Source organism: Pelodiscus sinensis, chromosome 18, assembly GCF_052426305.1.
Source record: "Pelodiscus sinensis isolate ZL-2025 chromosome 18, ASM5242630v1, whole genome shotgun sequence".
NCBI lineage: Eukaryota > Metazoa > Chordata > Testudines > Trionychidae > Pelodiscus > Pelodiscus sinensis.
This window is the reverse complement of record NC_143069.1, coordinates 29,504,083-29,526,826: the sequence shown is the minus strand read 5'-3', so window position 1 is coordinate 29,526,826 and position 22,744 is coordinate 29,504,083. Positions and strand designations below refer to the sequence as shown.

Genomic DNA, 22,744 nt, shown 5'->3' with positions numbered 1-22,744 from the left:
CTAATGAAGCCCGGGAAATTCAAATCCCGGGCTTCATTAGCAAGTGCGGTATGCATACATTACCCCGCTAGTTCGAACTAGCGGGGTAGTGTAGACATACCCTGAGAGCCTCTCCCTGCTGCCCCTTGGCTCCCACTGGCTAGACCGGGCTGTGCCACCCGAGCTGGGTCTCCCGGTCACCAGTCGCTGGGGGCTCCAGTTCTGTGCTGGTCCCTGTAACACCAAACTCCCTTCCCCTCCCCTCATTATACCAGTAACACCCAGGGACACTGAGACCCCCCCCCCCCCAGCATGTGAACCCTTCAAACCACCCACAAAGCCCCCACATCACCACAGGAGGCTCTGGGGCTGCCCACGGCACCACTTACCCTTGTATAATCAAGGGCTAATCACCCTCCTTTGCCCCTTCTATATGGCTTCAGGGCAGGGGCTTTTTCTCACTGTCTGTGCCTCCAGCAGCATCTCTGACTCCCAGTCCCTCCTCTGCCCTAACCTCTAGACACCTCTCGGCTCCCAGAGCTGGGGATAGAACCTGGCTCCCAGGTGGGGATGTGGGGGGCCCACGAGGCAGACCGATGGGCACAGAGGGGAGCTCTGGGCTTAGGGCCTGGGGCAGTTGTGTTCATAGCTCCAAAGACTGTCCGGGGTCTGGGAGAGATTCCTCTGGCTGGGTTTCTCCCAGGCATGTCTCTGTGAGGCAAAGGTGGCCCAGTGACTGTGCCAGGGTCTGTCTCAAGGCCTGTTCCTTTCCCACTGCAGAGACCAGCTTCCCCAAACCCTCCATCTCCCTGCACCCCAGCGGGAGAGTCACCCTGGGAGCAGCCACAGCCGTCCGGTGTCAGGGTTCATACTGGAAAGCTCAGTACCAGCTGTACAAAGATGGGAACCCGACCGCGATGGGGTTTGCGAAGCCAGCTGGGCACGTGGCCGAGTTTCCCTTCCCTTCCGTGAGCCAGGCAGACACAGGGAGCTACCACTGCCACTTTCGCAACAAGTGGTACCGTCCCACCTGGTCACATCCCAGCGACCCCGTGGAACTGGTGGTAGCAGGTGAGGGGCCCGGCTCAGGTGGAACCTTAGAGAGGTTCGGCTGCTTGGCTGCTCAGAGTCAGGCTCTGCCCGGGGTCTTTGGCCCTGCAGAGGGGACGTCTGGCCAAGGAGCAGGGATGGAATCTCTGTGGGGGTCCCAAGCAGGGGGAGGAGCAGCAGCCACTGGATGTTTGGGGCTGAAGAAAGGGGATCCCTGCACCCAGGGAGAGCTACAGAGCAGGGGTCTGTGATCCAACAACTAGGGAGCTGCAGCTCTTTGTCTTTGGAACACCCCCCAACACACAATGACAGTTTCACCCACTGTTACCTATTTTTCTTCCACTTCTGCACCCCTTCCAGACTGTGGCATCCTCCCCTGCCACAGTGCCCTCACATGCTGAGGTCCCCTTCCCTTCTGAGAACCTACAGACCCCTATGCCCACCTTGCCTCAGTGACCCGACTCCACTGCCAGTCTTCATCTAGCCCCTTAACTCAGGAGCAAATTGCAGTCTGACATGGCCACTCATCATTGGCAAGAGGATATGGACCTGCTGCCTTTGCCTACCCTGTCTGCCTTTCTCTCCTCCAGGAGCCTTTATTTATACTGCCCTCAGCTGGCCATCTCCCATGCCCCTGCACATCTGTCCTAGCCTTTGCCACCTCCCATCCCCCACTCAACTGTCCCAGTGTCCTCACCATGCCCCTCCTCTCTTTACTTGACCACCTGCCATCCCCTATCCTTGTAATCCTTTGCCATGTCCTAGCCCTCATCTGCCCTCTCCATGTCCCAGCCTAACCTCAACTTTGTCACCCCTCACCACTTCCCATCCCATCCCCCATCTGCCCCAGCTCTCCTAGCTCAGCCCCAGGGAGTTTTCTTCAAGGCAATATTGAATGAAGAAGCTGAGTCCCACTTGGCGTCATCTCCTCTGGCCTGGGCATGGGGACAGCAGGAGTGGGCTTGTTCTGGGGGGAGGGGTGTGAATGGGGCTATAAGATGGGGGGCTGGAAGCTGAGAGTTCATTGCTGAGGGCTGGGTGAGCATCTGTCAGTGAGTGACAGCACCTCCTGCTCCTGACCCATGGAAACTCTGATGAGCTCCCTCACCACATACCCCTGTCCTCTTCCCCCCACCCCCACCTTCAACCTGTCCCATTGAGACCCAGCAAAACTCCCTCTGCCCCCACTTGCCTTCTGTCCCATGTAGCCCCAGGTGTGCCCTCTGCTCCATGTCACACACACGCCAACCCTTCTCTGCACCCCATTCACAGTTGCTGCCCTTGGTCAGGACAGGCCAGAGTTCAGAGATGTGCTGCCCTCTGCTGGCTGCATCTTCCTTTGGATTGTGGTGGATTTGGCTCTTGGCTCAAAGCACAGTCCACCCGCAAGAAATTCCAGGACCCATGGAAAAACATTTAAAATAAAAAAAGAGACTCCTTATGTCCATCTGAGGTTATTTTCACTGTCAGTGTCTCTTCCCTTAGAGCTGAGTTAAACACAGTCTGACTTTTCTGCATTCCTCCAGTAACGATAAGCATGGGTGGTCATATCTCACAATTCCTGTATTTAGTATTACATGTGATCCCACAACAGCCAAATTGGTTAAAACAGGTAAAGCGCCTTCCATCAACTGAATATCAAGCAGGCCTAAGCAACCTGAGTGAACTGTATTTATGTGCACAAGGCCAGAATTTCATTCTTTAAATGGAGGGTGTTTCCCTACTTTGTGCCAAGCACAGACTTCATTCTTTTGTGTTCTCCCAATCATTACAGACATTGCCATTAGTATTAACACAAATTGTAATCCAACACCAGCAATGCCCCTCTGCCGTGTATACTGGCCAAACCAGACTCTGGGCCAAAGGTTAAATGGGCACTAATCAGACATCAGGGATGGCAACACACATAGACCTGCAGGGGAACGTTGTAACCTGCCTGGGCACTCAATCAAGGATTTAAAAGTAGCCGTAACAAAAGAATTTTCACACCTGACTCCAGAGGGAGCCAGCAAAGCCTGAGTTTGTTTGCAAATCTGATTCTATCAATCTGGGCTTAACTGGTTAACGCTCTGTCATGATTCACTGGTCGTGCCCATACTTGGCCCCTCGGCTCCTGGGTGGCAACCCTCGCTTGGGGTGCCCACTCTCACCTGGGGGGTCATTGCTTCTGGGACAGCGTTTGAAGCTGCCAAATTTCAGTTTGTGGTATGGGGAAAATGGCTAGACATATCCAGGACCCAGGTTTCTCAAATGAGAAAATCCCCTCTGATCTGCTGCTGCCCCACTCTGTTTTCAGCATCACTGATCTAGGTTGGGGTCTTGGATCTCGAATGACTAAGCCACTCTCCTCCCCCAGAGCTGGGGAAGGGAGGTGGTGGGAAGAATCCAGGAATTCTGGGCACCAACACACCCCTGCAGAGCAGTGAATAAACCGCTGAGAAACCTTCTCCCGGGGCTGCTTGGGAGGAGGAGAGGAGGCTAAGAATCCCTCCTGGAGCTCTGAGAACAAGCTGTGGATGTGGGGATTGAAACCCTGGTGCTGATCTATGCTGAGCGTCTCCTTGTTCTGCATTTGAGCCTGGTGTGACGGGACCGGGCCAGGACGAGGGTTCCAGGCACGATCATGTTCTGGTTTCACCTGATTCATGCAATGAAAAGACACCTTGAAAACAAGTTTGTGCCTGAAAAACTCAGAGGCAGGGTCAGTGGGGGTATGAATCTCTCTCACAAACACACACAGCAGAGTTTGTTGCATATTTTGCCTGTGGAACCTGCTGGGGCGGGGGTGTGGTTGGCCTCCTGCCCCTAGCCACACATGTAAACACGGGGAGTCTGGGACAATGCTCATCCTGAGAGCCCGGCGATTTGGCTCAAGGTGTAAAGACTCTTGTATCTAGCCCTGGAGTCATTGGCCTCATCTCTAGTGCAGCTCACTGGCAGGTGAGCTCCAAGGCAGTGAGGATCAGACGAGAGGGCCGGTGGATCCCAGGCAGATCGGCTGGGGCAATAAGTTTCCCTGAGTACCCTGGGAGGTGACATATGCCCTGAACAGCCCTGCTAGCACAGCCCCTTAGCAGTGACCCCTCTGCTAGTGTCTCCATCACAGTAGCCCAGCCCATGACCACAAGCTGCCCTCACTGGGGCATCCTTGTGCCGGAGCCCAGCAGAGCCCACTGGGCCGGTTCTACCTTCCCTGCTGCTTTGGGGGAGCTGGGGCCAAGCGGCTCTTTAAGGCCATGAAAGGGGAGTTCTGAACAGCATGGAGGGAAGTGGAGAGGGATGCCCCAGTCATTCCCCATCACTTCCTCACTGTGCAACTGAATGATGCTTGTAACTCTCCATTCAATAGACTTTGTTCTGAGTGCTCCAATTCCTTCCCTGGCAGAGAGAGAGAGAGGGAGAGAGAGACGAGGGGTCATGTGTCACCAAACACCTTGGGAAGGAGGGGCCCTGCTAGTCCCCTGGGTTACATCGCTCAGGAGAGGAGGGAGAGGTGGGGCAGGGGGTGGAGCAAGTTTTGGACAGGTGGGCTTTGGGGCAGAGAGGTATTGTTCCATCCCTTCTCTTGGCTGGGGGGGGAGTCATGTGATCGGTCCCCCTTACCCCCAATTCCCATTCACCAGTCACCCTGGCAGAGAGGGACTAGCAGGGGACTTGCAAACTGGGGTTTGCACTTTGTGCTCCTAACAGGTCTCCTTCCACTCAACCAGCAGGGGGCAGCACATGCTGGGTTGATCCATAGCGAGCAAAGGCTGCCCGGCCTCCCTTCCAAGGGGTGATTCTGTCAGGGGTCTGGGCCGGGGGAGCCCCATAGAAAAGGGGGTGAAGGGGGTACTGCTAGGGAGACTGGGAGGCCTCTCGTGCTGTGGAAAGCCCAGACACGGACAGAGACAGGAGGACCCAGGATGCTCTGACCCTTTATTGGTGTTAATCACATGGGGAGGAAAACAGGGCAAAATTACAGGCCTTGCAAAAAAAAAGTCCCTCCACCTCCACCCCCAACATCTGCCCATTTCCCCAGTGGTACCCAATAGCCCATCCCTCCCTCCCACAGTGCCCCCACTCCTCACCCTCCATCCCCCATCCCTCCCACAGTACCCCTCCCCCACATCTCCTCTCCCCTGACAGTGCCCCCTGGTCTCTCTACTGCCCCCTGCCAGGCGGGTGCAGCTGCTGCCTCCCGTCCAGTCAGCGGTTGCGCCGGTTGGACGTGCCGTCTCCCGCGTAGTTCCGGCAGCCGTTGTTGTCGCAGCGCATCAGGGGCACGGTGTTCTGCAGCTCGGACCAGGCCCGCAGCAGCTCCTGGCCCTTCCCCTGGTCCTTGTCGTAGATCTGCTGGAAGACGAAGGCCTTGTAGTTGTTGTTGATGAGGCGGAAGGTGTCGTTCACCATCGGCAGGATGTTGTAGTCCCCATTCTTCCTCAGGCAGGTCTCCAGGCAGGGTGAGTTGAGGGTGAAGAAGATCAGGCAGCTGTTATCCTGGTAGGTCTGGGCCAGGAGCTTCTGCACGGGGCTGTTATTGCCACCCTGGAGCAGGCGCCACTCAGCATGCTCCCTCCGAGTCTCGTCCAGGTACCTCACCCGGGCTGCCACGAGGTTCGTGCCTGAGTTGTACAGGTCGCCTGCATGGCTTATGCCTTTGTACATCTTCTTCAGCTTGTCTCTGGACAGCACCTTCCTCAGACCCTGTGTGTTCAAGCAATAGGTTTGGCCCAGGCTGACGGCGAAGGCGTATTGAGCTGTCATGTTAGCCCTGAGGGAAGGCAAAGCAAAGAGCTGTGAGGGCCCATGGGGCTCAGACCATCCTGCCCCTGGTCCCAGCAGGCAGGACACAGGGGTGGGTGCACGTGGGGCCGTCACTGGCAGGTTTGAGGCTCTCAGGGCTCCAGCCTGGGGCAGGGGCTGGCTGTGCCCCAGGCAAATGAAATCAATGTGGAGAGTGGTCGCAGGAATCTGCAGCCTGGGGTGAGCTTTGGTCCGTCAGCACCACCGGGCTGCATGTTCCCTCTGGAGCAGGGCCCTGCTCACCAAGTGTGGTGTCTTAGGACCACCTGAACCCCTCCGCCGTGGGCCATGAGGGGAGACCAAGAGGGGGCTGTGCGCAAGGGCTGTGGTGCTGAAGAGGCAGTTGTGAGGTGGGGGTAGGTCCAGGGCTGCAGGGAGAGGAACGGGGAAGAGAATCTCACAGGGGAGCAGACAGAAGGGGCCAGGCAGGGAGTAGCAAGAGCTGGGGAGGGGGGTGGTGGACACAGACAGACCAGGGGGCAGTTATGAAGGGTCTGTAGCCAGAGACCAGTGACAATTTTCCCTTTGGCCAGAAGAGGAAACAGCTGGTGAGTGGCTGTATAGCGCAGCCCATGGAGGGAGGGGGGACAGCTGGGGACTGGAGTGGCCCCTGGAATCCCTGCCGCCTCATACTTAACACACGGCTTCCTCGGGCCCCAGGACATTCAGGGGACTGGTGCACCTGAGTATTCTGTGGGTGCCCAGGGCCGGCCCTGCCCATGAGCCATACTGGCTATCCAGAGTGTTCACATGGGGCTGCAACACAAAGTCGGCCCCCAAGATGCACAGCGCAGTGCGGCAGAGATAAATACTGGGGATCATAAGAACATAAGAACGGCCGTACTGGGTCAGACCAAAGGTCCATCTAGCCCAGTTTCCTGTCTGCCGACAGTGGCCAGCACCAGGTGCCCCAGAGAGGGTGGACCGAAGACAATGACCAAGTGATTTGTCTCCTGCCATCTCTCTCCAGCCTCTGACAAACAGAGGCCAGGGACACCATTTCTATCCCCTGGCTAATAGCCTTTTATGGACCTAACCTCCATGAAATTATCTAGCTTCTCTTTAAACTCTGTGATAGTCCTAGCCTTCACAGCCTCCTCTGGCAAGGAGTTCCACAGGTTGATAACACGCTGTGTGAAGAAGAACTTTCTTTTATTAGTTTTAAACCTGCTATCCATTAACTTCATTTGGTGTCCTCTAGTTCTTCTATTTAGGGAACTAATAAATAACTTTTCTTTATTCGCCCTCTCCACACCACTCATGATTTTATAGACCTCTATCATATCCCACCTCAGTCTCCTCTTTTCTAAACTGAAAAGTCCCAGTTGCTTTAACCTCTCTTCATATGAGACCCATTCCAAACCCCTAATAATTTTAGTTGCCCTTTTCTGAGCCCTTTCTAAGTCCAAACTATATTTTTTGAGGTGAGGAGACCACATCTGTACACAGTATTCAAGATGTGGGCTGTGACGTAGTGGGGGGTAGGGCTGGAGGACAGTGAGTTAGTTTCTGTCTGGGAGGATGGAGGAAGCAGCTTCAGCAACAGGCTGGGGGGTTTAGAAGCCGAGACCCCCCCATATTAAGGGGAGGGGAAGGAGGCTTAGTGCCCCTCCCCTGGGAGGTCTGACCCTCGGGAGGCAGATTTCTTCGTGTACTGGGTGGGGGCAGGGCGGCCCCTGCGGAGCGAGTGCCTCATACCCCTGGAGGTGGATGGTAGGAAGGTGACGGGTTTCTGGGACACGGGGGCGGAGGTGACTCTGGCCCGATCTGACATAGTGGCCCCAGACCGGATACTACCCCACACGCAGTTGACCCTGAAGGGCATAGACGGGTCCCCATTTAAGGTGTCTGTAGCCAGGGTGCATCTGAAATGGGGGGCCAAGGAAGGTCTCATGGAAGTGGGGGTGCACCCACACTTTCCCACCGAGGTGCTGATGGGGAATGACCTAGAGGAGTGGCCCCAGGAATCCCAGCAGGCTCTAGTCACCACCCGTAGCCAGAGCCAGTGGGAGGCTGTTAACCTGCATCCAGGGAAGGACTCCCAGCAGAGTCCTCAGGGTTCCATCCCAGCAGACACGGGATCCAGCCAGGCTGGGACTCTGGACCTAGGCAAAGGTGGGGAGTGGGTCCCGATCCCTGCCTCAGCGGCTGAATTCCAGGCTGAGGTGCAGGCAGACCCCTCCTTGCAGAGGCTGAGGGACCAGGCTAGCCTCTGTGCAGCTCAGCCCCTGGGGAGAGGTGGCCAGGAGAGATTCCTGCGGGAGCAGGGGAATGGCTTCCCCCCAGGAAGGTGAGGGCATGGGGGGGTCCAGCGGCAGCTGGTCGTCCCCCAAAAGCATCGCCTCAAGCTGCTGTATTTGGCCCACGATGTCCCCGTTGGGGGCCACCGGGGGATCCTGAGCACCCGGCTAAGGCTGCTCCAACACTTCTACTGGCCGGGGATGTTTGCAGCCGTGCAGTGGTACTGCCGGTCCTGTGACTCCTGCCAGAGGGGCGGGAAGGCCCAAGACAGGAGGAAAGCAGCTTGGGGGTCTCTACCCCATATAGAGGACCCTCTGGGCTCGCTGAGAGAGTTATGGGAGGGGAAGACCCCCCTGGATGGAGCGTCGGGGGTGGAAGCCGCCCTGCCTGTCCAGAGAAGGCTCGCTGGGCTTAAGGCCCCGGCCCGAGAGACTCTGGCCAGAGATCGAGGCCAGTGGAAGGGTGGGTGTGACCCCCGAGGACAGGTCTGTGCCAGTCCCCCCGGAGCAGTGCAGCGAGTGGACAGAGGGAGGCCAATTCATGTGGGGCTTCGCCGCGGCCGGCTCGAGTCAAGGGGAACACCCATGTCCCCAGGGCGGGTTCCCACGCAGAGGACCCGAACTTCCCTAGGTCACGAGCGGAGTGACCCTGCTCAGTTCGCTCTCGGAGGGGGGAGAACTGTGACGTAGTGGGGGGCAGGGCTGGAGGAGAGTGAGGGTCTGTCTACAGTACAAAGTTAATTCGAACTAACAGACCTTCGTTCGAATTAACTTTGATAGGTGCTACACTTACAAACCGCTAGTTCGAACTTAATTCGAACTAGCGGAGCGCTTAATTCGAACTAGGTAAACCTTATGCCATGAGGACTAACGCCTAGTTCGAATTAAGCAGTTTGAATTTAGGGCTGCGTGGCCACTTAATTCGAACTAGTGGGAGGCTAGCCCTCCGCATCTTTCCCTGGTGGCCACTCTGGGCACCACCGGGGAAACTCGTCTGCCCCCCTCCCGGCCCCGGAGCCCTTAAAGGAGCACGGGCTGGCTACGGTGCCCATGCCAGGTGCAAGCCTGCCAGCACCCAGCCAGCAGACCCTGCACCTGGCACGGCACGAACCAGCCACACGCTGCCACCCAGCCCTCCCCCTCTTCCCGGGACCAGGCTGGCGGCTCCCGGGAGCCTGCCCGGGTCCGCAAGAGGCGGGTGCTTGCCTGGTCTAGTGCAGACATCGTGGACCTCATCCTTGACCTCCGCACTAGGCACAGGAAAGTGGCTGTCTAGGGCAGGATAGCTGCCAGCCTGGCCACCCAGGAGCAGGTTTGCATGAAAATCAGGGTGGTCCAGTGAGACCCCCGACCCTGAGCCCTGAGCTTAGAACACAAAAACATAAGAATGGCCGTACTGGGTCAGACCAAAGGTCCATCTAGCCCAATAGCCTGTCTGCCGACAGTGGCCACCACTAGGTACCCTGGAGGGAATGGACCGAAGACAATAATCAAGCCATTTGTCTCGTGCCATCCATCTCCAGCCTTCCACAAACAGAGGCCAGGGACACCATTCCTACCCCCTGGCTAATAGCACTCCATGGACCCAACCTCCATGATTTTATCTAACTTCTCTTTAAACTCTGTTCGAGTTCTAGCCTTCACAGCCTCCTGCAGCAAGGAGTTCCACAGGTTGATTATTTGCTTTGTGAAGAAGAGTGTTCTGTTATTAGTTTGAAGCCTGCTACCCATTCATTTCATTTGGTGTCCTCTAGTCCTTCTATTATGGGAACTAATGAAGAACTTTTCTTGATGAACCCTCTCAACACCACTCATGCTTTTCTAGACCTCTATCATATCCCCCCTCAGTCTCCTCTTTTCTAAGCGGAAAAGTCCCAGGCTCTTTAGCCTTTCTTCATATGGGACCTGTTCCAAACCCTGATCATTTTAGTTGCCCTCCCCTCTCCCACCCTCTCTCTTCCCCTCTCCCACCTCCTTTTCCCAGTCTCCCCAATTGTGTTCAATAAAGAGAGTTTCTATTTTTGACCACACGTGTCCTTTATTTTGTACATCAGGTAGGGGGGATAGGGAGGGGTAAGTGGAAGGAGGTGAGGGAGGAATGGGGTACGCGCCCCCGATGGGGAGGACTGGGCTGGCTCTGCGGGCTCCTCGGGGTGGAAGCTCTCCTGCAGCCCCCCGATTGCCCCCTCTCCCCAGATGGCAGCCTGCGGCAAGTGCAGCCGGTCTGATGGCCGAGTGCTGTGATGTGCCGAGTGTGGGCACTCAGGGCACTCCAAGACAGGATTGCTTTGCAGGCGGGGAACCCCTGAGAACTGTCTGTCCGGGGTGGGGGTCGGGACCCTTTAAGCACAGCCCTCGGCTAGCCTGAGACAGCAGCTCCACATTCTAAGTCCTAAGCTGATGCCCTGCCGGTACTGCTTCCGGCCAGCCTTAACCTCGGTTCAGGGTCCACTCAATGTGGACATGCTAGTTCGAATTAGCAAAATGCTAATTCGAATTAGCTTAGTTCGAATTAACTAATTCGAATTAGCTTAGTTCGAATTAACTAATTCGAATTAAGTTAGTTTGAATTAGTGCTGTAGTGTAGACATACCCTGAGTTAGTTTCTGTCTGGGAGGATGGAGGAAGCAGCCTCAGCAACTGCCTGGGGGGTTTAGAAGCCGAGACCCCCCCCATATCAAGGGGGGCTGAGGTATCCTAGGCCTGCCCTGTGACCTGATGACATCTGTGCTGTGCTCTATGCTGGAAAAGCAATAAACCACCTCTATTCTACTGGCTGGTGGAGTCTGTTCGTGCCATTTCGGGGGTGCAGGAGGCGGGGGACCCCAACGCACCGTCACATGGGCGTACCATAGTTTTATACAGGGGCAGTAAGATATTCTGGGTCTTATTTTCTATCCCTTTCTCAATAATTCCTAGCATCCTATTTGCGTTTTTGACAGCCGCTGCACACTGCATGGAAGTTTTCAGAGAACTATCCACGATAATTCCAAGATCTCTTTCCTGATTTGTTGTAGCCAAATTAGCCCCCATCATACTGTACATATAGTTGGGGTTATTTTTTCCAACGTGCATTACTTTACACTCATCCACATTAAATTTCATTTGTCATTTTGTTGCCCAATCACTCAGTTTCGTGAGATCTTTTTGAAGTTCTTCACAGTCTGCTTCTGTCTTGACTATCCTAAACAGTTTAGTATCATCTGAAAACTTTACCACCTCACTGCTTACCCCTTTCTCCAGATCATTTATGAATAAATTGAACAGGATTGTCCCAGGACTGACCTTTGGGGGACACCACTAGTTACCCCTCTCCATTCAGAAAATTTACCATTTATTCCTACCCTTTGTTTCTTATCTTTTAACCAGTTCTCACTCCATGAAAGGACCTTCCCTCTTATCCCATGGCCATGTAATTTATACAAGAGCCTTTGGTGAGGGACCTTGTCAAAGGCTTTCTGAAAATCTAAGTATACTATATCTACTGGATCCCCCTTGTCCACATGTTTGTTAACCCCTTCAAAGAACTCTAAGGGTATGTCTACACTACCACCCTAGTTCGAACTAGGGTGGTAATGTAGGCATACCGCACTTGCAAATGAAGCCCGGGATTTGAATTTCCCGGGCTTCATTTGCATAAGCCGGCCGGCGCCATTTTTAAATGCCGGCTTGTTCGAACCCCGTGCCGCGCGGCTACACGCGGCACGGGCTAGATAGTTCGAACTAGCAAGCCATTCCCTTCTTATTGATGTATCATAGAATCATAGGACTGGAAGGGACCTCGAGAGGTCATCGAGTCCAGCCCCCTGCCCTCAAGGCAGGATCAAGCTCCGTCTACACCATCCCTGACAGATGTCTATCTAACCTGTTCTTAAATATCTCCAGAGAGGGAGATTCCACCACCTCCCTTGGCAATTTATTCCAATATTTGACCACCCTGACAGTTAGGAATTTTTTCCTAATGTCCAATCTAAACCTCCCCTGCTGCACTTTAAGCCCATTACTCCTTGTCCTGTCCTCAGAAACCAAGAGGAACAAATTTTCTCCTTCCTCCTTGTGACACCCTTTTAGATATTTGAAAGCCGCTATCATGTCCCCCCTTAATCTTCTTTTTTCCAAACTAAACAAGCCCAGTTCATGAAGCCTGGCTTCATAGGTCATGTTCTCTAAACCTTTAATCATTCTTGTCGCTCTTCTCTGTACCCTTTCCAATTTCTCCACATCTTTCTTGAAATGTGGCGCCCAGAACTGGACACAGTACTCCAGCTGAGGCCTAACTAGTGCAGAGTAGAGCGGCAGAATGACTTCACGAGTTTTGCTTACAACACACCTGTTAATACAACCTAGAATCATATTTGCTTTTTTTGCAACAGCATCACACTGTTGACTCATATTCAACTTGTGGTCCACTATGACCCCTAGATCCCTTTCTGCCATGCTCCTTCCTAGACAGTCGCTTCCCATCTTGTATGTATGGAACTGATTGTTCCTTCCTAAGTGGAGCACTTTGCATTTCTCTCTATTAAACCTCATCCTGTTTACCTCCGACCATTTCTCTAACTTGCTAAGGTCATTCTGAATTATGTCCCTATCCTCCAAAGAAGTCGCAACCCCACCCAGTTTGGTATCATCTGCAAACTTAATAAGCGTACTCTCTATCCCAATATCTACATCATTGATGAAGATATTGAACAGTATGGGTCCCAAAACAGACCCTTGAGGAACTCCACTTGTTATCCCTTTCCAGCAGGATTTAGAACCGTTAACAACCACTCTCTGACTACGGTTATCCAGCCAATTATGCACCCACCTTATCGTGGCCCTATCTAAGTTATATTTGCCTAGTTTATCAATAAGAATATCATGCGAGACCGTATCAAATGCCTTACTAAAGTCTAGGTATATGACATCCACCGCTTCTCCCTTATCCACAAGGCTCGTTATCTTATCAAAGAAAGCTATCAGATTAGTTTGGCATGACTTGTTCTTCACAAACCCATGCTGGCTATTCCCTATCACTTTATTACCTTCCAAGTGTTTGCATATGATTTCCTTAATTACCTGCTCCATTATCTTCCCTGGGACAGACGTTAAACTGACCGGTCTATAGTTTCCTGGGTTGTTCTTATTCCCCTTTTTATAGATGGGCACAATATTTGCCCTTTTCCAGTCTTCTGGAATCTCCCCTGTCTGCCATGATTTTTCAAAGATCATAGCTAAAGGCTCAGATACCTCCTCTATCAGCTCCTTGAGTATCCTGGGATGCATTTCATCAGGACCTGGTGACTTACTGACATCTAACTTTCCTAAGTGATTTTTAACTTGTTCTTTGTGTATCCTATCTTCTAAACTTACCCTCTCTCTGCTTGTATTCACTATGTTAGGCACACCTCCAGACTTCTCGGTGAAGACCGAAACAAAGAAGTCATTGAGCATCTCCGCCATTTCCAAGTTTCCTGTTACTGCTTCTCCCTCCTCACTAAGCAGTGGGCCTACCCTGTCCTTGGTCTTCCTCTTGCTTTTAATGTATTTATAAAAGGTCTTCTTGTTTCCCTTTATGCCTGTAGCTAATTTGATCTCATTTTGTGCCTTTGCCTTTCTAATCTTGCCCCTGCATTCCCGTGTTGCTTGCCTATATTCATCCTTTGTTATTTGTCCTAATTTCCATTTTTTATGAGACTCCTTTTTTATTTTGAGATCATGCAAAATCTCCTTGTTAAGCCAAGCTGGTCTTTTGCCATATTTTCTATCTTTCCTACACAGCGGAATTGTTTGCTTTTGGGCCCTTAACAACGTCCCTTTGAAATACTTCCAACTCTCCTCAGTTGTTTTTCCCTTCAGTCTTGCTTCCCATGGGACCTTACCTACAAGTTCTCTGAGCTTATCAAAATCTGCCTTCCTGAAATCCATTACCTCAATTGTGCTGGTCTCCCTTCTACCTTTCCTTAAGATCATGAACTCTATTATTTCGTGATCACTGTCCCCTATACTGTCTTCCACTTTCAAGTTCTCAACTAGTTCCTCCCTATTTGTTAAAACCAAATCCAGAACAGCTTCTCCTCTGGTAGCTTTTTCAACCTTCTGAAACAGAAAGTTGTCTCCAATGCAGTCCAGAAACTTATTGGATAGCCTGTGCCTCGCTGTGTTAGTTTCCCAACATATGTACAAAATAAAGATAACGTTTCTTCCAACATTGACTCTGTCTTTATTGAACAAAACTGGGGGAGACTGGGAAAAGGAGGTGGGAGAGGGGAAGAAAAAGGCTGGGAGAGGGGAGGGCAACTAACATGATCAGGGGTTGGGAACAGGTCCCAGATGAAGAGAGGCTACAGAGACTGGGACTGTTCAGCTTAGAAAAGAGGATACGGAGGGGGGACAGGATAGAGGTCTCTAAAAGCAGGGGTTGGGTGGAGAGGGTGCATTCAGAAAAGTTCTTCCTGAGTTCCCATAAAGAAGGACTAGAGGACACCAAAGGAAAGGAATGGGTAGCAGGCTTGAAACTAGTAAGAGACAGTTGTTGTTCCCAAAGCAAATAGTTAACCTGTGGAACTCCTTGCTGCAGGAGGCTGTGAAGGCTACAACTAGAACAGAGTTTAAAGAGAAGTGAGATCAAGCCATGGAGGTTGGGTCCATGGAGTAGTCTTAGCCAGGGGGTAGGAGTGGTGTCCCTGCCCAAAGTTTGTGGAAGGCTGGAGAGGGATGGCACGAGACAAATGGCCCAAGAGTCACTGTCTTCGGTCCATCCCCTCCAGGGTCCCTAGGGTTGGCCGCTGTCGGCAGACAGGCTACTGGGCTAGATGGACCTTTGGTCTGACCCAGGACGGCCATTGTAAGCTCAGGGCTCAGGGTCGGGGGTCTCAGTGGACCCCCTTGATTTTCATGCACACCTGCTCCTGGGTGGCCAGGCTGGCAGCTCTCCTGCCCTAGACGGCCACTTTCCTGTGCCTAGTGCGGAGATCGTGGACGAGGTCCACGATGTCCGCACTAGCCCAGGAAGGTGCCCGCCTCTTGCGGTCCAGGGCAAGCTCCCGGGAGCCGCCAGCCTGGTCCCGGGAAGAGGGGGTGGGCTGGGGGACATCGGGTGGGTGGCTCTGTGCCGTGCCAGGTGCAGGGTCTGCTGGCTGGGTGCTGGCAGGCTTGCACCTGGCATGGGCACCGTAGCCAGCCCGTGCCCCTTTAAGGGGTCCGGGGCCGGGAGGGGGGCATAGAGTTTCCCTGGTGTTGGCCAGAGTGGCCACCAGGGAAAGCTGGGGAGGGCTAGCCTCCCACTAGTTCGAATTAAGGGGCTACACACCCCTTAATTCGAACTAGCTAGTTCGCACTAGGCTTAATCCTCGTAAAATGAGGTTTTCCTAGTTCGAACTAAGCGCTCCGCTAGTTCGATTCAAATTCGAACTAGCGGAGCGCTAGTGTAGCGGCTATGAATGTTAGTTCGAACTAACGTCCGTTAGTTCGAACTAACATTGTAGTGTAGACATACCCTAATAGATTAGTAAGACAGGATTTCCCTTTACAGAAACCAGGTTGACTTTTGTCCAACAAATTATGTTCTTCTACGTGCCTGACAATTTTATTCTTTACTGTTGTTTCGACAATCAGGGCTCCTCCGTGCTCTCCCTGGCTCAGAGAGGGGACAGGGAGGGGGGTTGAGAGGCAAACAGCACAGACATGGGGCACCTTCACTGCACCTGAGAGCTGGGTTCTCACCCCTGCCCTCCACCTGAAGTTGCCGGGTGCAGCTGAGTTGCAGAGGGCTGGAACCAGGGTGGTGCTACAGGGCCATGATCGTACCAGATGTTTTAACATGTGCCAGACAGCCGAGATGGGAGCAGAGCTCCTGGCTCCCAGCACAGTGCACCTTCACCCTGGCCACCTTGTACTGGGAGGGAATCTTGCTCTGCATGGACACAACGAGGGCTCGGGAGGAGGGTGCAGGGATCTCCTGCGGGGCAGGGTTGGCTCTATAAACCCCCAGCCTCTGGGGGAGAAGGGAGTTACTCACGGCTTCTGGTCTTGGATGTGTTGGATGATGGTGTGGAGGTTATCTGTGCTGATGTCCCCGCCGAGTGCCCCTGTCCCCAGCCAGAGCAGCAGGGCAGCCATCCAGAAGGTGCTGCAGGGCAGCCGGCCAGGCACCTGGGGAGAGACAGAGCATCAGCCATAGCTGTGGCATCCCACCCTCTGAGAACACACTGCTTCTGGGACTTGGGCCCTCCAGGGAGGGGGGAGACAGATGCAATGAGCGGTGGGGGCAGGCTCTAGCCCTTCGAACAATATCCAGGCACCTGGCTGGACAGCAACGGTCAGTGATGCACGGGATTGGACTCCAGCGGAAGAGGGAGGGGGTTGACATGACTGCCCCACCTGGAGGGGTTGAAAACCACTCAGTGTGGGTGTGAAATGGGGGGCAGAGGGCAAGGCCTTGGGATCCATGGGGCAGGAGGGAGCTGAGGACTTCACCAGTGTTTCCATGGGGCAGGAGGAGGTAGGGAGACTCACCAGGGTTTCCATGGGGCAGGAGCAGGAGGTACCGTGATTCACTGACAGATGCTCACACACGATCCCAAGTGATGGGCTCTCGGCTCCCAGCCCCTTTTCTTATAGCCCCGATCCCCAACCCTGCCCTGCGCAGGGGGTGGGGTGGGGGGCGGTGCCAGCTCCTGCTGCCCAGTTGCAGGCTGTTTCTTTGGCACCCAGGGCCGTGCCTAACAGGGTGCAGGGCCTGGGACCACCCCTCCCCACCTCCGGGCCCTGCTTTCACTCCCTCCCTTCCCGCAAGCCCCTGCCCTGCCTGGCCTCTTCCCACCCCTGCTTCCGAGGCTGGGCTACAGACACCTCCTATCCCACCCTAACTGGCGCCTCAGCCCCGGAAGGATGAGGGGCTCCCTGCAGGCGGTGAGGCTTTCCCCTCCGAGGCGGGAGGCCGGTGGCCTGGCAGCGCTTGCCCCACTCCAACGGCTGCCGGCGCCGTTTATTTCCCAACCGGCCGTTGTGCCAGCAGGGGAAGCCCAGCCAGGGCTGAGGCGCCGGAGCGGTGTGAGGTGCTGGAGAGAAGCCTCCAGGCCTCCCCGTTCTTGCGCCTCCGGCTCCTCCGCCAGGGCGGTTTATTTCCCAAGCTCTGTTTGCAGCCCTGGGGGAAGCTCAGTCAGCAGGGGCGCCCGGGGCCCGGCATGGTTTGGGGAGGATAGGGGATTGCACAGCCAGGCTGGGCCATGAACCCCTTTGCCAGGTGAGGACCCCATGGGGATAGGCCCCCAGCCCTGCCAATGTGTGACACGACCCCCCCATCCCATGGGCCGCAGCAGGGGTCTGGCTCCACACGCAGCTTCTCTGGGGCAGGAGCACGGGCTGGGCTCAGTGCCCCCTCCCAAACTCTGACCCCAAATATCCTCCCTGCAGCCACACCTTCAGCCCATCCCCACAAGGCTGTCGCTGGCAGGGACGGGACTGGAAGCTCCTGGAAGGTGGAGGGGTGGCACGAATCCCACCCAAGGTCCTGCCCTCAGTACAGGCTCCACAGCTAGGATGTGGCTGGCAGTGCCCAGCCAGACTCCTGTGCCTCAAGCCCATACTCCCTGTATCCAGTCTTGGTGCAACCGGAGTGAAAACAACATAGAGCCCCAATGATGGGGAATTGTCTCATCCCTCTGGGGAGTCGTCCATCAGCCCCAATTCCTCCTGCTGGCCTCTGGGCTCCTGACTCCCCAAGGGTCTAGGGTTACCAGGTGGCTTAAAAAAACAAACAAACACACTTGTCCTCAGATGGGGGGGACGGTACTGGCCGGCAGGAAGCAGGGCTGGCTGGGAGAAGGCCTGGGGGAGTGGAGCTGGTCTAGGAGATTGGGAGGAGGAGTGGGGGGAGAACCACCCAGTGGGAAGCAGGGCTGGCCAGGGGAGATTAGAAGGAGTGGGGCTGGCTGAGGAAAGGAGCGGGGGGGGGGAGCGAATCGGCCGGCGGGGAGCGGGACTGACCCAGGTGCATGCAGATCCAGGGGCGCTGCCCATCCCATGCATGGTCCTGACGAAGCACAAGCGAGTCCGGCACCAGGAATTCCCTCCTTCCCAGCCCTACCCTCACCTCATGTAGTTGCGTATTGCCTGGCTGGTAGAGACACGGATGCAGCGTGAGCGTGTCTGCCGGCCAGGCAGTACGCAACTACATACTGATAGACCTAATAATAATAAACTTACCTAATTAGAAAATACAGGAAATTTTATATGTCCTGTATTTTCTCAATTTGTTTCACGGACAGAACCCTGAAATACCGGACTGTCCGGTACAAAACCTGGCAACCCTTCCAAGGCCTGAGTGCCCTGGAGCCCCGGTCGGCGGTGCCAGCCAGGGGAAATGACCCTCACGGGCCATGACTCCCTCCTAAAGAAGGGCGTCCAGGCCAGGAGCCAGACATGGTGCTGGGGAGCTGCAGGGCAGATTGAGCAACAGCTACACTGACAGCCCTCCCCTGTGCCCCCTGTGGCCTCCTGTTCTCTCACACACCCCTGCTTTCCCCCAACCTGTCAGAAACACCTTCTCCTCATCCCCCCAGAGCTGCCCTCACTGTGCTGCTCCAGCGCCCTCCTGCCCCCGGGGACCCAGCTCTGCCTGCTCCCTCCTTGGAACCCGGCTCCCGGACGCATTCTCCTGGTGGGGCATGGGGGGGAGCCCTTAGCCTTCCAGAAGAAGGACGAGGGGCTCAGGAGCTTGGCCCTCACCCGCTCCCCACCCCCGGCCACAGAAGAGGTCGCCCGCAGCTGCTGCCTCAGGGGCTGGAGGCTGCCGGCCCCGTGGCTCTTACGCCACCATCCCAGCCACAAAGGCCGTTTATTTCTCAAGCTGCGGTGGCCCCAGGAGGGGAAGCTGGGCTGGGGCCGTTGGTAGCTCAGTGCGGGGGAGGGAGAGACCCGCTCAGGCCCCCAACAGGAGGGACAAGGCGGGGAATTGCCCCTGGGCCCACACATTCATGGGGGGCCTGGAACTCCCAACCCTTTGAACTGCTGTGAGGGGGGGCAATCCTGGTGGTGCTGAGGGCTGACTGCCCTTGGCCCCACCCCATCTGCCGTTGACCCTGCCCATTCCAGGCCTCCTCCCACCTTGCCCCTATGTCCGTACCGTGGCACCATGGGGGAGTCCTGCCTCAGTTTCCCCTGGCCTGGGAAGCAGACCCACAGATACCCAGGAGCAACCCATTTGGAGGGGACCAATGTAAAAACCAAACCTGCATCCCCCTGTCCCCAGGAGGCTGGCGGGTGTGTGTGTGTCAGATGCTGTTGATGTGGATCAGCAGAGGCTGCAGAGTGTGCGGTACATTCCAGAGAGAAAATCTGCCCCTTTTGAGAAGGCAACCCATAATGTGTGCTAAGCTCCGGCCGAGAACCCCCCTCAATGAGTCTGCAACAACCTCTTGATGAGGCCTTGTAATTGGGAAAGCATGGAAGAGCCAACATTACACAGGTGGGGTGCCCCAGAGTACGCAGGTGACAGATCAGTAACAAGGGCTGTGAGGTGCACTCGGCAGCTGACATGGGAGATCCCCCCAAACTTTGCTACAGCCCTTAGCCTCTGGAGTGTGTGTGTGTGTGAAGCTGGGTTTAGGGCACTTTGCCCTACAATAGGGTCTCATGAATATCATTCTAATGTGCTGCCTTCCATGCCCAAAACGAACACCCTCCCCCTGAAACATGGGAGAGCACTGATAGGTAGGGCCCTACTGAATTTATGGTGAATTTTGGTCAGTTTCATCGTCACAGAATTTGAAAAGTCATAGATTTCATGCTTTCAGCTGTTTAAATCTGAAATGTCCTGGTGATGTAATTGGAGGGGTCCTGACCCAGAAAGAGTTGTGAGTGTGTGTGTGTGGGGGGAGGGAGGGGAGAGGGAGGGGGTTGCAGCACTGGAAGAGCAGTGCCTGTTGGCCCAGAGACCAGCATTAAAGGCAAATAGGCTCCCTGCTCCAGGGAACAGCCACTGGCCAACAACAAATCCTCCACCACCCTGGCCTGCCCCAGGGAGCAGCTGCTGGCCAGTGCGCAGCCTCTTCTGCCTGGGGTTGCCCCTGGGGAGCAGCTGCTGACCCCCACCCTCTGCTTCAGCTGGTTCTGCGCCTGGGCAATGCCAGGTAAGTCCTCTAGTTATAAATCCTGGGCACAGGACATTCTCTCTTTACGAAGCTTACAGCTGAAGTCAGAATCCAGATGAAATCAGAAAGCTGATACAACTTTTATTAAAAACAACAAGGAGTCCTGTGGCACCTTAAAGACTAACAGATGTATTTGGGCATCAGCTTTCGTGGAGAAACCTCCCACTTTTTTAGCCTTTAAGGTGCCACAGGACTTCTTGTTGTTTTTGCAAATACAGGCTAACAAGGTGAGACTTGACAACTTTTATTGTCAGTGATGGGGCTATACAGTCCGGCTACGTCTACACTGGCCCCTTCTTCGGAAGGGGCATGCTAATTTTGAAAGTTGGAATAGGGAAATCCGCGGGGGATTTAAATATCCCCCGTGGGATTTAAATAAACATGTGCACCGCTTTTTTTCCAGCTTGGGGAAAAGCCGGAAAAAAGCGTCTAGACTGGCCCGATCCTCCGAAATAAAGCCCTTTTCCGGAGGATCGGGCCAGTCTAGATGCTTTTTTCCGGCTTTTCCCTAAGCCGGAAAAAAAGCGGTGGACATGTTTATTTAAATCCCCCGCGGATTTCCCTATTCCCACTTTCGAAATTAGCATGCCCCTTCCGAAGAAGGGGCCAGTGTAGACGTAGCCTCCCTGTTTTCATGTTTTATATAAATCGAATCTCTGAAAAGCAAATGTTTTTTTGGGTTTTTTTTTTTTGAGAGAGAGACAAGTAACCTCTTTATTTCACCGTTAGCAAAAGCATTTTTAAAATGGTTTGTTTCTTTGGATGCTTATCAGACATCTTCAAAGAATCTAGAAGGAGTTGCGTGGTTCTTGTTATATGGTCACAACATAAGGTTTTCCTCTGAAAACTGGAAAAGTAGCTTCTCTCTTTGTATGAACTGCTTTCTTAATGTGCTCTAATATAAAAAACCCTGGAAATGTAGCTTTATTCCTATCAGGTAGGAACACAAACCTTCTATTTCAGATGCCTGAGATGGGACATTCTGGGAATGTCTACACATCAGCGTTATTTCAGAATAACTAATGTTATTCTAAAGTAACATAGTCTATGTCGACACTACAAGCAGTTATTTTGACATAATGTTGAAATAATGTTGAGCTGGAGGACTGCTTACTCCAACTCCTGTAATCCTCATTTCACAAGGAGTAAGAGAAGTGGGAGGAAGAACTTTCTTCCTTCAACTTCCTGCTGGCGAGACAGCACCCAAAGCCGAGTTAAGCTATTTCAACTTCAGCTACACAATTGACAGAGCTGAGGTTGCGTAGCTTATTTCGGCTTTAGCCCTGCCATGTAGATCTTCCCTCTCTGTTCACAATGCTTTCTGCTAAAGTCAATTTCCAATGAATGGAATAAGGAAGCTTGATATAACTTTTATAAGTGTCTTTGAGTGTAATTTCACCTCAGTACACTCCTCTAGGTGCCTCGTCCCATTAAGGAATGTTTCAAAAGTTTTTTCGTCCTTGGTTTATATTTTAAAAAAATAGGAAAGAAAAGTGTAGGGTGGGAAAAAGCAGATTTCTTATCTCTGGTAAAATATATTAACTCTTTTATGTAAATTGCTTTTCATGTTTTGGATAAATTTCCCCTTAAGTTATCCTGTGTATGTTTTGTATAATTTCAGTACAGACTTTTTCCTAAAAACAAACTGGTAAATTACACAAATCCATGGAGCCAAATCTAATGCATCCGAGTTTGCAGGACGGGTTGGGTGATGTGATTGCAGAGCCTTTGGCCATGATCTCTGTAATCTTGTGGCGACCTGGGGAGGGATGATTGGAAAAAGGCAAATGTAATACCCATCTTTTAAAAGGGAAGAAGGAGAATCCAGGGAACTACCAACGGGTCAGCCTCACTTCAGAGCCTGGAAAATTCATGGAGCAGGTCCTCAAGGAATCCATTATGAAACTCTTAGAAGAGGGAGAAATGATCAGAAATAGTCAACATGGATTCACCAAGGGCAAGTCATGTCTGATCAACCTGATTGTCTTCTAGGATGAGGTAACTAGCTGTGTGGAGATGGGAAAGTCAGTGGATGTGATATATCTTGACTTTAGCAAAGCTTTTGATACAGTCGCCCATAATATTCTTTCCAGCATGGGAGTATGGATTGGATAAATGGACTGTAAGGTGGAGTGAAAGCTGGCTCGATTGTTGAGCCCAGCGGGAAGTGATCAATGGCTCTATGTCAGGTTGGTGGTCAGTTTCAAGTGGAGTGCTCCAAGGATCGATCCGAGAGCCAGTTTTGTTCAACAACTTTATTAATGACCTGGATGAGGAGATGGATTGGACCCTCAGCAAGTTTTCAGGCGACACTAAGCTGTGGGGAGATGTAGATACACTGGAGGGCAGGGAGAGGGTCCAGACCAGCCTAGACAAATTGGATCATTGGTCGAAAGAAATCTGATGAGGACAAGTGCAGACTTTTACACGTGAAACAGAAGAATCCCAAGCATTGTTACAGGCTGGGGACCGACTGGCTAAGTAGCAGTTTGGCAGAAAAGGACCTGGGGGTTACAGTGGATGAGAAGCTACAAATGTGCCCTTGTAACCAGG

At 53.5% G+C, this 22,744-nt stretch overlaps 1 protein-coding gene across 1 annotated transcript in view; it reads left to right on the top strand.

Annotated features, from left to right (window-relative positions):
- Positions 1 to 22,744, top strand: part of LOC142823756 (alpha-1B-glycoprotein-like) — a 415,238-nt gene that overhangs the window by 122,561 nt on the left and 269,933 nt on the right. Inside the window, exon 7 of the mRNA XM_089770049.1 lies at positions 760 to 1,050. Coding sequence (XP_089626175.1) covers positions 760 to 1,050 — 291 coding nt within the window. The remainder of the gene's footprint in view (positions 1 to 759; positions 1,051 to 22,744) is intronic.